This window comes from Stegostoma tigrinum, chromosome 20 (genome assembly GCF_030684315.1).
Source record: "Stegostoma tigrinum isolate sSteTig4 chromosome 20, sSteTig4.hap1, whole genome shotgun sequence".
NCBI lineage: Eukaryota > Metazoa > Chordata > Chondrichthyes > Orectolobiformes > Stegostomatidae > Stegostoma > Stegostoma tigrinum.
The window spans coordinates 56,694,502-56,711,936 of NC_081373.1; the positions used below are offsets into that span (position 1 = coordinate 56,694,502).

At 39.6% G+C, this 17,435-nt stretch overlaps 1 protein-coding gene across 3 annotated transcripts in view; it reads right to left on the reverse strand.

Annotated features, from left to right (window-relative positions):
• The window catches only part of dna2 (DNA replication helicase/nuclease 2), an 89,340-nt gene that overhangs the window by 32,417 nt on the left and 39,488 nt on the right, over positions 1-17,435 (reverse strand). For all 3 annotated transcript variants that reach the window (XM_048551337.2, XM_059653196.1, XM_059653195.1), the window contains exons 10-11: positions 8,004-8,198; positions 6,574-6,804 (exon numbers count right to left, since the gene is read on the reverse strand). In XM_048551337.2, coding sequence (XP_048407294.2) covers positions 6,574-6,804; positions 8,004-8,198 — 426 coding nt within the window. The remainder of the gene's footprint in view (positions 1-6,573; positions 6,805-8,003; positions 8,199-17,435) is intronic.

Genomic DNA, 17,435 nt, shown 5'->3' on the forward strand with positions numbered 1-17,435 from the left:
TGGGGCCGCACCTGTTCACCTTATATATTAATGATCTGGATGAAGGGACTGGGGGCATTCTGGCGAAGTGTGCCCATGATACAAAGATAGGTGGACAGGCAGATAGTACTGAGGAGGTGGGGAAGCTGCAGAAAGATTTAGACAGTTTAGGAGTGTGGTCCAGGAAATGGCTAATGAAATTCAATGTGAATAAATGTGAGGTTTTGCACTTGGAAAAAAATAATACAGGCATGGACTATTTTCTAAATGGTGAGAAAATTCATAAAGCAGAAGTACAAAGGGATCTGGGAGTGTTGGTCCAAGATTCTTTAAAGGTTAACTTGCAGGTAGAGTCCGTAATTAAGAAAGCGAATGTAATGTCGTTGTTTATCTCAAGAGGGTTGGAATATAAAAGCAGCGATGTGCTTCTGAGGCTCTATAAAGCTCTAGTTAGGCCCCATTTAGAATACTGTGTCCAATTTTGGGCTCCACACCTCAGGAAGGACATACTAACCCTGAAGCGTGTCCAGCAGAGATTCACACGGATGATCCCTGGAATGGTAGGCTTAATGTATGATGAACGGCTAAGGATCCTGGGATTGTACTCATTAGCGTTTAGAAGGTTGAGCGGAGATCTAATAGAAACTTACAAGATAATGTATGGTTTAGAAGGGGTGGACGCCAGGAAGTTGTTTCCGTTAGGCGGGGAGACTGGGACCCATGGGCAAAGCCTTGAAATTAGAGGGGCTAAATTTAAAACGGAAATGAGACGACATTTCTTCAGACAGAGTGTGGTGGGCTTGTGGAATTCATTGCCGCAGAGTGCAGTGGAGGCCAGGACGTTGGATGCCTTCAAGGCAGAGATCGACAAACTCTTGATCTCAGAAGGAATCAAGGGCTATGGGGACAGTAAAGGGAAGTGGAGTTGAAATGCCCATCAGCCATGATTTAAATGGCGGAGTGGACTTGATGGGCCGAATGGCCTTACTTCCGCTCCTATGTCTTATGGATCAGTGGAATTGTGGATTATGTAAAACGTTGTTAAAGGATACAGCAGGATATAGATCAGTTGCAAATGTGGGTGGAGAAATGGCAGATGGAGTTCAATCTGAGTAAGTGTGAGGTGCTGCGTTTTAGGAAATCAAATATTAAGGAAAAGTATACAGTTAATGACAGGACAATGAACAACATTGATATAGAGAGATCTTGGGGTTCAAGTCCATAGTTCCCTGAAAGTGGCCACACACATGCAGATAGGGTGGTAAAGTAGTAGTATGCCATGCTTGCCTTTATTGGTCGGGGAATTGAGTATAAGAGTTAGGATGTCATGTTGCAGCTTTATAAGAATTTGGTTAGGCCACATTTAGAGTACTGTGTTCAGTTCTGGTCACCACATTGCAGGAAGGATGTGGAGGCTTTGGAGAGGGTGCAGAAGAGTTTTACAGGATGCTGCCTGGATTAAAGGACATGAGCTACAAGAAAAGGCTAGAAAAACACGGGTTGTTTTCTCTAGAGCAGTGGAGGCTGTGAGAAAATTTGATAGACATCTATAAAATTATGAGATGCAGAGAAAGGGTTGACAGTCAGATTCTTTTTCCCCCACAGTTGAATTGTTTAATATTAAGAGGCATGCATTTAAGATGAAAGTCAGAAAGTTCAAAGGAGATGTAAGGGGCATTGTTTTTATAGACACAAAGTGATAGGAGTCTGGAACACTGCCAGGAGTGGTAGTGGTGCCAGATACGATTGGGGCATTAAGAGGCTTTCAGATAAGCACATAAATATGCAAGGAATGGAAGGATATAGATCAAGTGCGGACACAAGGGATTAGTTTAATTTGGCGTCATGTTCAGCACAACATTGTGGGCCAAAGATATCTTCCTTTGCTGTATTGTTCTATGTTCCACCCAAGTCAGGGGTATGATGGAATACTCCCCACTTGCCTGAGTATGTGTAGCTCCAACAACTCAAGAACAATCATGGACAAAGCAGCCCACTTGACAGGCACCACTTCCACAAACATCCACACTCTCCATCACCCGTAAAAGCAATGCATACTATTTACAATAAATTTGCCAAAGATCCTTAGGCAACACGTTTCACATCCATGACCACTTCCATCTATAAGGACAAGGGCAGCAGATACATGGGAACACCAACACCTACAAACTCCCTTCCAAAGCACTCACCATCCTGACATGGAAATACATTGGCATCCTGTAATGTTGATGGGTCAAAATCCTGAAATTCCCTTCTTAACAGCAATGTGGTCTACCTACAGCACATGTACTGCGGTGATTGAAGAAGGCAGCTCACTAAAATCTTCTCAAGGGCAACCACGGATGGACAATTAATGTTGGCCAGCCAGTGATACATGCATCCCACAAATGAATTAAAAAGCCAGTACTGAGATCAGCAGCTGAGTGGAGTAGGGGACTTCAAAGCGAGCACGTTATTACAATACAAGTGCTACGTCACAGCACTATTCACTAGACTTCCATAAGTTTTCTGGTGATCAAGAGCAGACCAAGATAGAAATATGTAAAGGGCAGACTGATAGCAACAGTTCCTAGACTGTTTTCCAGAAAATTTCCTATATCAGTGTGTTTCTCGTCCAATGAAAAAGGAAACATTAGATCTGATTCTTGGAAATGAAATGGGTCAGGCGTCAAGAGATGAACATTTAGTGGATAACGATTTACCTGGGGAACAATGGATGCAAAAAGATACTGAGGTTCTTGTCAAGAATTTAAAAAAAAACATATTAGATATAGACAACTGGGATCAAATGAATCTCTTGAAGAGTATAGACAGTATGGGGACATTCTTAAGTGAAAAATCAGGAAGGCAAAGTCGGGATATGAGATAGCCTTGGCAGGCATGGTTAAGGATAACCCTGAGATTCTACAAATACGTTAAGACCAAAAGAGTAACTACAGAGAATAGGTCTGCCTTAAAGATCAATGAGGTCATCTTTGCGTTGAACCTCCTGAGATGGGGGAAGACATTAAATGAATATTTTGCATTAGATTTTACTGTGGACAAAGAAATGGAAGCTAGAGAACTTAGGGAAATAAATATTGATGTTTTTAAAACAGTTCACGCTACAAAGAGGAAGTGCTAGAGATCTTAGAAAACAAAGGTCAGTAAGTCTTGAGGACCTATCAAGTGTATCCTAGGATGCTGTAGGAAGTTAGGGAGGAAATTGCAGGTGCCCAGCCAGAAATATCATTATCTGTATCATCTCAACCATGAGCAAGGTGCTGGAAGACTGGAGGGTGGCTAATGCTGTGTATTTATTTAAATAAGGTTCTAAATTAGAAGCCTGGGGGTTACAGACCTAACAGTCTAAAATCGGTGATGAGCAAGGTGATTCTTAAAGATAAGATTTACATACATTTGGAGAGGCAAGGAATGATTCCGGGCAGTCAGCATGGTTTTATGCAAGGGAAATCATGTCCGACAAATGTGATTGAGTTTTTTGTAAAAGCAACCAAGAAGATTGATGAGGGCAGAGCGGTAGACGCTTTTACTTGGAATTTAGAAAAGCCTTTGATAACGCTCCACATGGTAGACTAATTAGTAAAGTTAGATCACATGGGATTCAGGGCAAGCTTGCAAACTGGATACGTAATTGGTTTTACAGGAGATGACAGAGGGCCGGGGTGCAGGGTTTTTTTTTTGAACTGAGGGCCTGTGACCAGCGGTATTCCACAGGCATCAGTAATTAGGTTCATTTTTGTTTACCATTTGTACAAATGAGTTGGATGAGAATAAAGGAAGCATGGTTAGTAAGTTTGCGAATGACACCAAAACTGGTGGTATAGTGGACAGTGAAGAAAGTTATCCAAGATTGCAAAGAGATCTTAATCAATTGGGTCAATAGGCTGAGGAGTGACAGATGCAGTTCAATTTGGATAAATACGAGGTATTGCATTTTGTAAAAGGGCAGGACTTATACAATTAATGGTAAGGCCCTGGGTAATGTTGTAGAACAGAGACCTAGGGGTTCAGGTACATAATTCCTTGAATTTTGCATCATGAGTAGACAGGTTGATTAAGAAGACATTTAGCACACTTGTCTTCATTGCTCAGACCCTTGGGTATATGAGTTGGGAGGTCAATTTGAGGCTGTACAGGATGATGGTGAAGTCTCTTCTGGGAGTACTGTGTGCAGTTCTGGTCCACCTGTTATAGGAAGGATATTATTAAACTAGGGAGGGTTCAGAAAAGATTTACCAGGATGTTGCTGGGAATGGAGGCCTTGCGTTCTAAAAATAGGCTGGGACTTTTTCCACTGGAGCACAGGAGGTTGAGGGGTGACCTTATAAAGGTTTATAAAACCATAAGGGGTATAGCGATGGTGAATGGCAGATGTCTTTTTCAAATGGTGGGGACTTTCAAGACTTGTGGGAATATTTGTAAGGCGAGATGAGAAAGACTTAGAAAAGACATACGGGCATTTTTTGTTTTGCGTAGAGTGGGTGGTGTGTGGAATGAACTGCCAGAGGAAGTGGTGGATGCAGGTACACTTACAATGTTTAAGACATTTGGTTAAGTACACGAATAGCAAAGGTTTGGAGGCATATGGACCAAACACATGTAGAACTAGTTTAGTTTGGGAACATAGTTGGTATGGACTTGTTAGACTGAAGGGTCTGTTTCCATGTTGTGTAATTCTATGACTGTAATCCTTTCATAGCTCTCTGTCTTCACCTATCGGCTCACCTCTTTGCCACCATACCCAAGCTCACCTTCAGCATAAATACCTAGCTTTTCTTTGTTGTTATCAGTTCTCATGAAGAGTCACCAAACTCAAAACATTGACTGCTTTCTCCTGTCAGACCTGCTGCATGTCCTGAGAAATTTCTGTTTTTATTTCACATTTTCAGCATCCACACTTTTTTTGCCTTATTGGATAAATATACAGGGTTTGGAACAAAACTTTAAAACGCTAATAACAGAAACAAAAAGGAAGTATAAGTCGTCTTTGGCAGCTAATGTACAAGTGAATCAATACAGATTGACAAAATGGATGCATAAATGGCAACAAAATGTGATGCGTTTCATTTCATACACAGAACATGGAAAGGCAAAATAAAGTGGGCCCATTTCTAAAATGGGCAGATGGGGCCTGGAGATAGATATATATATTCAGCAATCACTGAAGATGGTAGCACAGGTTATGAGGGGAGTTAATAAAGCACAAGAAATTCCAGGATTTATCAATAAGAATAGTAACATGCTTCCTTTCATACTTATGTCAACTGCAGTATTATATTCAGTTCTAGGCAAGACGCTTTAGGCAGGATGAGGCATTAACAGGATGCTGAGAAGAACTGTTCTATGATGACAGGGACAGTACTTCAGATTGGAGAGATTGTGATTGTTTACTTAGAGGCTTGAAGGAGATTTAGTAGAGGTATGTAATATAATTATGGCTTGGATAGAGTTGATAGGAAGAAACAAACGGTTCAGATTTGACTTAAGTGCCAAAAGTAGTAATGGTGATCTGCCAGCATTGAAGCTGTTACAACCACGAGTCACCGGACTATTCCAGAGTCCATCTCTAGGCACATGCGCTCAAACCTCACTAATCCAATTAATTAAATCTGGAATTAAGAACGTGTCTCAGTAATGATAACATAACAAATGTCATTAAGAGTTATAAAAAAATGTGGTTCACTTTCAGGGAAAAAAACCTGTCACTTTTAAATGGGAGTGTACATTGCAATGAGGACATAAGGAATCTGCAAACTGATATTGATAGATCGAGTGAGTCGTCAAAAACTTTGCAGATGGAGTTCAACGAAGGTAAGTATGAAGTATAGCACAAGAGGGAAGTATCATGAGACACACCATTATTTAGACGGATAGACTCCAAAAAAGTGCAACACAAGACGTTGTGAGCATTCTTCCATGTGAAATACAAGACACCAAAATGTAGATGAAAGAAGTAATGAAAGCAGCAAATGGAACTTTGGTTTTTAATTGTTGAGGGGTTGAAGTTTAAAAATAGACAAGTCATGTTACAAATGCACAGGTGAGGCCTGGAGTACAGTGTGCTGTTGTGATCCCCATATCTAAAATAAAATAGTACTGGCATTAGAAGCAGTTCAAAACAGATTCACCAGATTGTTCCTGGGATGAATGGTGGGATAGAACAGTCATGATTTTAAATATTGTCCAGGCAGGGTTGAGGGTTTGAATAGCCTACTCCTGCATGCATTTCTTATGTTCTTAACTGATCTGGTCAGGTCTACATGTAAAACTAGATTCACAGCATTGTGGTCAACATTTAATTGTCACCTGAAATGGCCTAGCAAGCCAACCAGTTCATAGGTATTTAGGAAGGGACATAAATCTTGTCCTACTTGAAGGTAAGCTAACAATAAATCTAGTAGTATTGCATTGTCAAATTAAGCACTAGATTTCTACATTTTCTTTTCCAGTTGGTTTCTACAGACTGACTCCTTGCATAAAATTGCATCCCATAAAATCCCAGAAGAAAGTTATGAATCCCAGTCAAAGTTCTCCTATTGGATTTCAGGTTCAATACTTCTGACAGAATCCTGACATGAATGGATCCCTTACCGATCTAAAGTACATGTGATCTGGAATGAGCAGATGTCAGTGACATATCCAGAAGCGACAGCAAGCAGCATTTTCTCCTGACCACTTACAACGACTCTGTCTCCAACCATTAATGAGGTTTTTGATATTGATCCAGCCCTCCGCGTGAATTTATGCTCATACTGTCCATCAGCAATGGTCTGGATGCAATCACTGCGCACAAGGTTAGCAACACAGCATCCCTGCTGCTCCCTATTGAAACAAATAATCCACACATAAACATTAAACAATGTCAAAAACATTACATGGCTCTTCTTAGTCCTGGAAAATTAACTTGTAAAATCACACTGCTGTGACAAAATAAATGGAGAATCTCCTCCAACGCCTTCTCAATATAGAGTGCAATAATGACACTCAAACAAAGCTTGCATTTTCAACAGTGTAACTGTTTTCTCTGGTAGGAGAAAAATTGACCAGATTCCTGATCAACAGCCAAATCAGACATCAGGGTTACAGATGCTAGAATTTGGCATGTTATTCAAGTGATGAATAACCATTTGGACAATACACCAAAAATCAATGTTGAAAACATCTCCAGCAAGATGTATAACTCAGTCCTTAGGATTTGATATTACTTATCTAGATACAATAGTTAGCATATTAATGTGCAAATCTAGATCACTGGAGTTGAGATTCACTTATGGGAGTAAAGTAAACACCTGAGAGCATATGGCAATTTTCAAGATTCAAATAAATCTAATGATTTTGAAGCCAAATGTGTTAGAATAAACTTTTTAAGTCTTGAGCACCATGATCAGGTGTAGAATATATAAAATAAACAACATAATCAGCAACTGCTCGATTCTAATCTTTAGTAAATAAATTCTGAGACCTAATAATCCTCAGAAGTGGTGACTGAGGTCATTGAAAATTCATCATCTGTGTCTACAAATAAATCAGAAAACTGCAGATGCTGGAAATCAAAGAAACAAACAAAATTAAAACAAAAATTCTGGAAACACACATCAGATCTCGCAGAATCTGTTGCAAGAAAGCAAGGTTAACATTTTACGTCCAGTGACCCTTCTTCAGAAGTTGAATTGACTGCAGAACATGAACCTGTTGAGTTTTGCCTACAATTTCTGTTTTCATTTCTGTCTGGAACACTGACCCTGTGCCAGATAGCACCTGTAGGTTCAATCCTAAATCAAACACATAAGCCACAGGAAGATCCCATTATCCCAAATCTTGGAATTCTGAACCATTTGAGACCTGATTTCCACAAATCACCTCCTGTATCAGCCTGTGAAGATAAGGCACCAAGCTCTACCTCACATACCGAATAGCCAAGCCATCCCATCTGGCTACAGCAAATTCCACACCCCTCCACCTGCCTACACAGATATACTTCACATCACAATGGCTGTCATCTACTGTGGATTCTCTCTCACCTTTCCTCTGCAGAGTGCAGCCAGATGTTTTTCAGTCCTTCTTTCTTATCAACAGCTTGCGCCTCCAGAACACAGAGCAAGTACCAGAGACGGAAGTATTGCAAGTGAACAAGTTCCAAGTGCTCAGTCTCTTCTTGCAGAATTGGCTTCACATCTGCAGGTACAGAACAGTTCTCCAACTCCTGCTCCACTGCCCTGTCAAAAATAAAACAGCTTAACTCATCAGTCTGAGCATAATATCCACCTTACAATCTCATCTCATATTCACAGAGGAATTTCTTCTCTCAGAGGTAAGAAATCTGGTAAATTCTCTACCACAGAGGGATGTAGAAGCTGGACTGTCAAGTATACCCAAGGCTGAGACAGATAGGTCTTTAAGCCAGTAAGGAAATCAGGATTGAGGTAAAGGAAGAAAAGTGCAGTTGAGGATCATCAAATTGAACGGTGGAGCAGATTCAAAAGGCCAATGGCTTATTGCTGCTCCTACATCTTATGGTCATTTCGCCATTCTCCCTTTCAGTATGCAGTTCAATTACTACGTTTGAAATTTCATAGCTTCACAACATAAATTTTATCCCTTGCTGGTGTGGAGTCAGGCATCAGCATTTCTGGTTGGGAATGAGGATGCAGGAGTCAACCTGATTCATACCACCATAACATTTGAATACCCAAGTCATAGAAAATCAAATTAGGGAAGTGACTTTTGGCTGAAGAATTGGCACAAGAAAGGGGAGTTCCATTGAATGGAATACTGGCATCAGCATTGGATCAGGCTTCATTTAAACCAAGCTGGAACTATGATTCTTGATAAAGAACTAAATAGGGCAATCACAGGGAATTTAAGTTAATAAGTTTGCTGTAAGAGTAAAACAAAAAAGGTCATATAAATGACTCTTGAAGATCAAACAAAAGTGTAGTGTGACAGTCAGATGTTGTGCTTTAGGCACCACAAGTACAGGAGAGAGAAATTCATTTTAAGTACTCATCCTGATGCTCCTTAAATGTTGCAAGCGTACCTCTCAGGCAGTGAGTTCCATATTTCCACTGACCTTGGGGTGAAAAACATTCCTTCAGACCCCACTAAGCCACTTACTCCTCATCTTAAACTTATACTTTCTGATCTTAGACTCATCTACCATGAAGAAAAAATTCTCACCATCTACTTTATCCACGTCTCTCAATTAGGTATACCTCAATCAGATTCCCCTCAGCCTACTCTGCTCCAGGGAAAACATACCAAGCCACTATCCAGTCTCTCCTCATAACTGAATCTATCCATACCAGAAAACATCCTAGTGAATCTCCTCCACACCCTCTCTAGTCCAATCACATCCTCCCAGGAGTGTGATGACCAGAACTGCACACAGTAGTGTGGCCTAAGCCATGCTCAACAAAGGTGAAACTAGGCTTCCTTACTCCTATTTTATACACCCAGCTAGTGAAGGCAAGTGTCCTGTATGGCGTCTTCACTACCCTGCCTTTACCTATGCTGACACCTACAGGAATCTATGAACGTGTGACCTACCATTCATTGAGTAAATCTCTCAAAATGCGACACTTCACACTTATTAGGAATAAACTCCACATGCCATTGCTGTGCCCAAGTTATCAGCTGATCAATGTCAGAGTTCTGAGGAAGGGTCACTGGACCTGAAACATTAACTCTCTTCTCCTCCACAGACGCTGCCTGCCCTACTGAGCTTTTCCAGCAATATTACACTTTCATCACCGCCACTTTTGTGCCATTTACAACCTCACTAATGATACCATCTTCATTCACATCCAAGATGTTAACGTACATAACAAAAAGCAAGGATCCCAGCACCAATCCCTATGGTATACAGCTGGTCATGGGCTTCCAATTAGAAAAACAACCCTCCAACAACAACTTTTGCCTCCTGTTTGTCAGCCAATAATGGCTCCAGTTTACAAACTTGCCTTGGATCCTACAGGCTGACCTTTTAGACAGCTTTCACATGGGACCTTGTCAAGAGCCCTGCTGAAATCCAACTAAACCACACAAACAGCACTACCCTCATCAGCATTTTCAGTCACCCTTTCAAAAACATTCAATTAAATTCCTTCTCCAATAAATCCCTGCTGACTATCCTTGATCAACACCTGCCTTTCCAAGTGTTGATTAATCATACCCCTCAGAACTTTTTTCCGATGATATCTGGCCAACTGGTCTGCAATTAACTGGCCTATCCCTGCTGCACTTCTGGAACAAAGGAACCTCATTAGCTATCTTCCAGTCATTTAGCACTTCACCCAGAACACAGTGAAGTATCACATTTCTCCATCAGAGCCCCAGCAATCTCCTCCTATAGCAGATTGAAATATATTTCATTGACTCCCCCCGCCCCAAGGATTTATGCACCTTTATGTCCATTAAAACATCTAATACTCCCTGCTCCTTAATCTTAATGTGCTTTGGAACCTTAATATCCCAACTAAAATCTCCAGTTACAATGTGGTGATTAAGAATGAAATCTCAATAATGAGGGGCTATAATAAAGCTCCTTTATGAATACAGATCAGTGGTTTTCACTCAAGACTTCATCAAATCCCTTGGTCTCTAACAGACTCCACTCTTTCCCTGGTAATCCTCTTGCTCTTAAACATATTTACAGAACACCTTGAGATTTTCCTTAATCCTACCTGCCAAAGATATTTCATAGCACTCCTCTACGTGCACTATATTCCTATTGGGCCTCTCTTTTTTGTCATGCTCTGTACCTAACATATATTTCCTTCTTTTTCTTATTCAAACTCAATGTCCATTGACATTCGGGGCTCCTTGGACTTACTGTCCTTGCCCTTTACTCTTAGAAGTGTGAAACCTTGGTGGTTAAGAATGAAATCTCAATAATAAGGAAATATAATTGTGATCAGGCATCTGGTAGTGAAGTAGTAGTTTGTATAAATGCAGTGATTAAACATGGATGTAGCAAAGGCTGGCTGGTTTTAACACAGGACCTTTACACTTTCTTATCGATTTGAAATAAAGAAAACCATGGTCAGTAAACCGGTGAATTTCTTGGATATGTCTAAGTTCTTCTGCAACATGTCCTAGAACCAATAAGACAGAATGCCATAGTACATACTGTAATGATCTAGACTTAGTAGATGCAGTTTGAATATCTGTCAACAGTGATCTTAACATAATTAAATTCAAGTGTGTTTGGCAAAGACTGTTGCTGATAAGACACACCATCTGCAGCAAACAGAACATATGGATAAAACACAAGATACAATGTAGGCCATTTGACACATTTAGTTTGCTTCATCATTCCATGAGATTGTGGCTGATCAGATAATCCTCATCTCCCATCTTCCTGCTTTATCCCCATAACCCTCCACTGTCTTAAAAAAAACAGACCTGGCAGCTGTCTGCAGTAAACAATCACAGATTCATTAACCTCAGAAGAAATTCTTCCTTATCTGTCTTAAATGGGCATCCCCTAATACTGAAATTATCTTAGTCTCTCCCACAATGGGAAACATGCCCCTTAGCATGCACCCTGTTAAGACTCCTTAGAATTTTGTATGCTTCAATTAGATGATGTTTTCTATCAAGTACTTAACTCTGCGTATGAAAATCTTTCCATTCGTAATTAAAGGAATAAACCTTCTCTGAACTGCTTCCAATGCCAGCGTATCGGTCTTACCTTGGGTAAGGGGGCCAAAATGGCTCTCAGTATTCCAGCTGTGGTCCATCTATTGCCTTGTATAGTTCTAACAGAATTTACCTTTTTTTTAAAATCTCAATTCTCTTTGAAAGGAAGAGCAACATTCCATCTGCCTTCTCTAACACCTGAACTGTATTCTAGCTTGTGACTAATGCACAAAGACTCGCAATCTCTCCATCTTGCAGCCTTCTCCATTAAAATTATTTGCATCTTCTATTTCTGCTTGCCACAGTGCATAATCCCATTACCAATATTATATTCCATCTGCCAAGTTTTTGCTCACTCACTTAAGCTGTCTATATTTCTCTGTTGACTGTCATCCTCACTAACGCCTTCTCACTTAATTTTGTGTCATCCACAAACTGACAACGTATACACTTTTCTCACCCAAGTCATTAATATATAGGGTCAACATTGGGGCCCTAGCAGTGCTCCCTGTGGCACTCAACCAGTTACAGGTTGCCCCCAAGAAGACCCAGTTCTGTCTTTTACTTGTTAACCTATCCATACATGCTAATACACTACCCCAAACACCACAGCAGCTTATTGTTTTAAGTAGTTTTACGCGTGGTGCCTAATCAAATACCTTTCAGAAATCCAAACATATTACTTCTAATGATTCTACTTTATCTATTCCGCTTGCTGCTGCCTCAAAAAAATTCTACTGTCAGTAATGATTTTCTGAGATAATGGGAACTGCACATGCTGGAGAATCCAAGATAACAAAATGTGGAGCTGGATGAACACAGCAGGCCAAGCAGCATCTTAGGAGCACAAAAGCTGACGCTTCGGGCCTAGACACTTCATCAGAAAAAGTAATGATTTTCTCTTAGTGAAACCATGCTGACTTTGCTTGATTGTATTATGTCTAAATGCTCTATTGATATCGTTTATAATAGACGACTATTTTCCCAATTTCAGATGCTAACTACCCTAAAATTATCTGTTTACTGTCTCCTCTTTCGAAGAAGGCTGTTACATTGGCAACTTTCTAATCCTCTGGGACTTTAGGATCTAAGGAATACTACTAGTGCATCCAATATCTCTCTAGCCATTTCCTTTAATATTCAAGAAAATAACTCATTCCAGGAGACATATTGGTCTTTAACCTGTTAGTTTCCCTAGTACCTTTCTTCTAACGCCAGTTACTATATTTATTTCCTCTTCACATTTTGCCCTTTGAATTTTGGAATACAAACAATGTCTTCTACCAAAAACTTATGAAAAATATTGAATTGACTCTACAATTTCCTGATTACACAGTATTTTCCCAGCCTTATTCTCTAAGGGGCCTATGTTCATTTGTACTCTGGCTTCCTTTATAAAATTTAACATATACTTAAAAAAAGCTCTTACTATCTGCTTTTAGCTTATTTACTACGTTAACCTCACTTTTAAAAATAAACATTCATGAGATGCAGGCATCACTGATTTGGCCAGCATTTATTGCCTATCTCTAATTGCCCTAATGGCAGTTAACAGTCAACCAAGTCTGGTTGGAGGTCTGGAGTCACATGTAGGCCAGAATAGGAAAGGACAGATTTCTTTCCACAGATTTAGTGAATTAAAAGGGTTTTTATGACATTTTTATTAGCTTTAAAGCTTGCTCAATCCTCTGCTACCACTAATTTGAGTTTTTTACCCCTCTTTCAATTTAATATAACTCTCAAGTCTTTGATTAACCACTTGATTTATCCCCTTCCCAGAATCCTTCACTAGGATATATCATTTCTATCAGTGATTAACTACTTCTTTAGATATCTGCCATTATTCCTCAATGGGCTATTTTCCAAAAATTCCTCGGAATAAAGGTCAAAGATGACAAAAGAGCTAGGTGACAACTTAAAACTAAAAGGACAGTAAAAGTACATAAAAAAAAGAAAGAGTAGCTAAAGTGAATATTCATCCTTAGAGAACGAGTCTGAGAAGTTACTGATAGGTAAACACAGAAATGGTAGAGACACTAAATCAATATTTTGCCTCAGTTTTCATCTTGGAGGACATAAACTCCTCCAATAATGACAAGTAATGCAGAGGTTATAGAAAAGGAAGAAATTAAAACAATCACTAAGGAAGAAAGCCCGAGCAAATTATTGGAATTAAAGGCAGACAAGTTCCCAGGGTCTGCTGGCCTACATCCTAGGAACTAAAAGGAGGAGCAGAGATAGTGGATGCATTAATCATAATATTTCAAAAATAATTCCAAAATTCCCTGGATTTTAGACAAGTTCTAGTGAATTAAGAAAAAATGTGACACCTTACTCAAAAAGAGGGGGAGGCAGAAAATAGAAAGCCATAGTCAAATTATTTTAATGTCTGTCATCAGAATCCATTACTTAATCCATCAGAGTTAGCACAGTTTTAAGAAGGGTAAATCATGTTTGACTAATTGTTGAGTGTTCTTTTAAAATGGAACAGAAGTCGAAAATTGAAGTTGATGCAGTATATTTGGATACCCCGAATGCATTTGATATGATGCTATGTAAAACGGTAACATACAATTGAAGATCACATGGCATTACAGGTAATATTTTAGCTGGGATAGAGGATTAGCTAACAAACAGACAGTCTGTCTAAATGAGGCTTTTTCTGGATGTCAAGCTATAACTAGTGGGATGCCACAGGGTTTGGTGCTTGGGACTTGGGTGCAGGGATAGCCAAATTTGCAGATAACACTAAAAGAGGTGAGAATTTAAGCAGCAATGAATATATTAATTGCACTGGAGACCATTCAGAGAATCTTCACTAGATTAATTCCAGAGATGAAAGGCTTGTTTTATGCAGTGAGATTGAGCAGTTTGGGCTACAGTCTAGAAAAATGATAAGACATCAAACTGAGGTGTATAAGGTACTAAAGGGGATTGACAAAGTAGATGTGTAACAGATGTTTCCCTTTGTGAAGCAATCTAGGAAAGAGATCGGGGTTTTAGACTAAGGGATGGTAGATTTAAAACAAAAATAAGGAGGAATTATCTCAAAGGGTCATGAATCTGTGGAATTCACTATCCCAGGATGCGGTAGATGACAGTACATTGCATCAATTGGAGGAGATAAGCAGAGTTTTAATTATTAATGGGTTAAAGGGTTAGAGAGACTGGCACTAAAGTGGAGTTGGGGATGAGATGAGATTGGCCATGATCATATTAAATAGCAGAAGAGGCTTAACAGTCTGAATTATATACTCCTGCTCATAGTTCTCACGTTAAAACACATACACAAATTCCGAAGATATCATAGATCCAGGTGAATTGGAGAAATAGGAGAAACAGCATAGGATGAGAAAACAGGCAGCTAAACATGAATGCAAATAAAATTTCAAGGGATACCAAAAGCAAAACAATTTTTTAATTTTACAGTTTTATGAGGAAAACAAGGCAGTCAGAAGCAACGTGTATCTGTTGAAAACTATTAACAGCGATATTGTCAATGAAAATAAGTAAAAGTCGATTAATTACTTTTTATCAGTATTTACAGAAGAGGTCAGCATGTTGGATGTCTCAAGAAAATTATTAATTTAAGCAACGTAACGTCACCTCATGGGAGAGATAATGGCCTAATGGTATTAGACAATAGACAATAGGTGCAGGAGTAGGCATTTCGGCCCTTCAAGCCAGCACCACCATTCATTATGATCATGGCTGATCATCCACAATCAGTATCCTGTTCCTGCCTTATCCCCATAACCATTGATTCCACTATCTTTAAGAGGTCTATCTATCTCTTTCTTGAAACTATTCAGACACTTGGCCTCCACTGCCTTCTGGGGCACAGCATTCCATATATCCACCACTCTCTGGGTGAAGAAGTTTCTCCTCAACTCTGTTCTAAATGGCCTACCTCTTATTTTTAAACTGTGTCCTCTGGTTCTGGAGTCACCCATCAACGGAAACATGCTTCCTGCCTCCAGATTGTCCAATCCCTTAATAATCTTATACGTCTCAATCAGATCCCTTCTCATCCTCCTAAACTCAAGCATATACAAGCCCAGTCGCTCCAATCTTTCAACATATGATAGTCCCGCCATTCTGGGAATTGACCTCGTGAACCTACGGTGTACTCCCTCAATAGCCAGAATGTCCTTCCTCAGATTTAGAGACCAAAACTGCACACAATACTCCAGGTGTGGTCTCACCAGGGCCCTGTACAGCTGCAGAAGGCCCTCTTTGCTCCTATACTCAATTCCTCTTGTTATGAAGGCCAGCATGCCATTTGCTTTCTTCACTGCCTGCTGTACCTGCATGCTTGCTTTCACTGACTGATGTTTATACTGGACTGTTAATCCAGGGGCCCAAGTAAGGTTCTGGAGACATGGATGTGAATCTTGCTGCAGTGCTTCGTGGAATTTGTAAGTAATAACAATGTGGACTTAATCTTCTAACCATGAATTGCCATAGGTCTGAAAAATCCATTTGGTTCACTATTGTGCTTTAAGGATGGAAACTGCCGTCTTGCCTGGCCTGGCCTACACGTGATTCCAGATCAACAGCAATTTGGGTGACTCTCTGGACAGTTAGGGATGGGCAATAAATGCTGGCCACATCCCATAAATGAACAAAAAAAAAGAAAAATCAATGAAAGAGAAAGTAGCCAATAACCAGAATCCGATGGCTTTCCACCACAGGAATTTAAAGGAAGTAGGTAAGAACAATGTAGATGCTTGAACTATTGGTTTCCCCAAATTCACTGAACTCACAAACTGTTTCTCTACATTGGAAAGCTATATGTCATTCTGCTTTTTCAGAAAGGGAAACCAAATCATTAAAGACTAGTCAGTGTAAAAGTTGTTGGCAGCAAGTCACTAGATAGAAGAAATCTTATTTAAATTTTGGAAGAGATGATTAAAGTAGAGGACTGAGAATGGCTATGGGTTTTATTCACATGCACACCCAGTTAACTTAAATAAATTGCCTCATGACAAGTTACTTACAATTATTGACCCAGTTAAGAAACTGGCTGAGGAGACATTAGGGATAATTGACAGACCCTCTAATTGGCACTAAGGAATCAGTTAGGTGGTGAGATACACAAACCCACATACCAAATTTGCCAATGATGCAAAATTTAAGGTATTACAAGTGCGTAGATGAAAGCAAAGTAGCTTTTGATCAATTAAGTAAATGGGCAACACTATGGCAAATAGTTTTTTATTAATATATTACTCATTAACAGGATGAGAGTATTGCTGGCTAGGCAGCATTTATAGCCCATCCCTAATTGTTCAGAGGGCAGTTCGGGGTCAACCACACTGTTGAGGATCTAGAGTCACATGTAGGCCAGACAAGGGCAGCAGTTTCCTTTCTAAAGGACATTAGTGACTAGACTGAGTTTTCTAACAATCAACAATAGATTTATGGTCATCATTAGATTCTTAATTCCAGATATTTTTATTGTTTTCAACTCAATGAATTCAATAAAATTTAATGTTTTGTTTACTGAATTCATCTGCTGTGCTGGGATTTGAAGCCCGGTTTCCAAAACATTATCTGGGTCTCTGAATTAACAGTCCAGTGATAATATCACTAGGCCATCAGCTCCCCACAAAACTTGAAATAAAAGTGATAGCTTTAATCACATTCTGCTTCCTTCAGTTTCAGTAATGCTAGGAGGCATCAATGCAAGCAAATGTGAATCATCCACCAAGGACTAAAAACAACAGAATACTGTTCAAATAGTGATATGCATAGAAGAAGAGGAAGATTTTAAAACCATTAACAAGTGCAGAAAACAGGCACTGACCAAG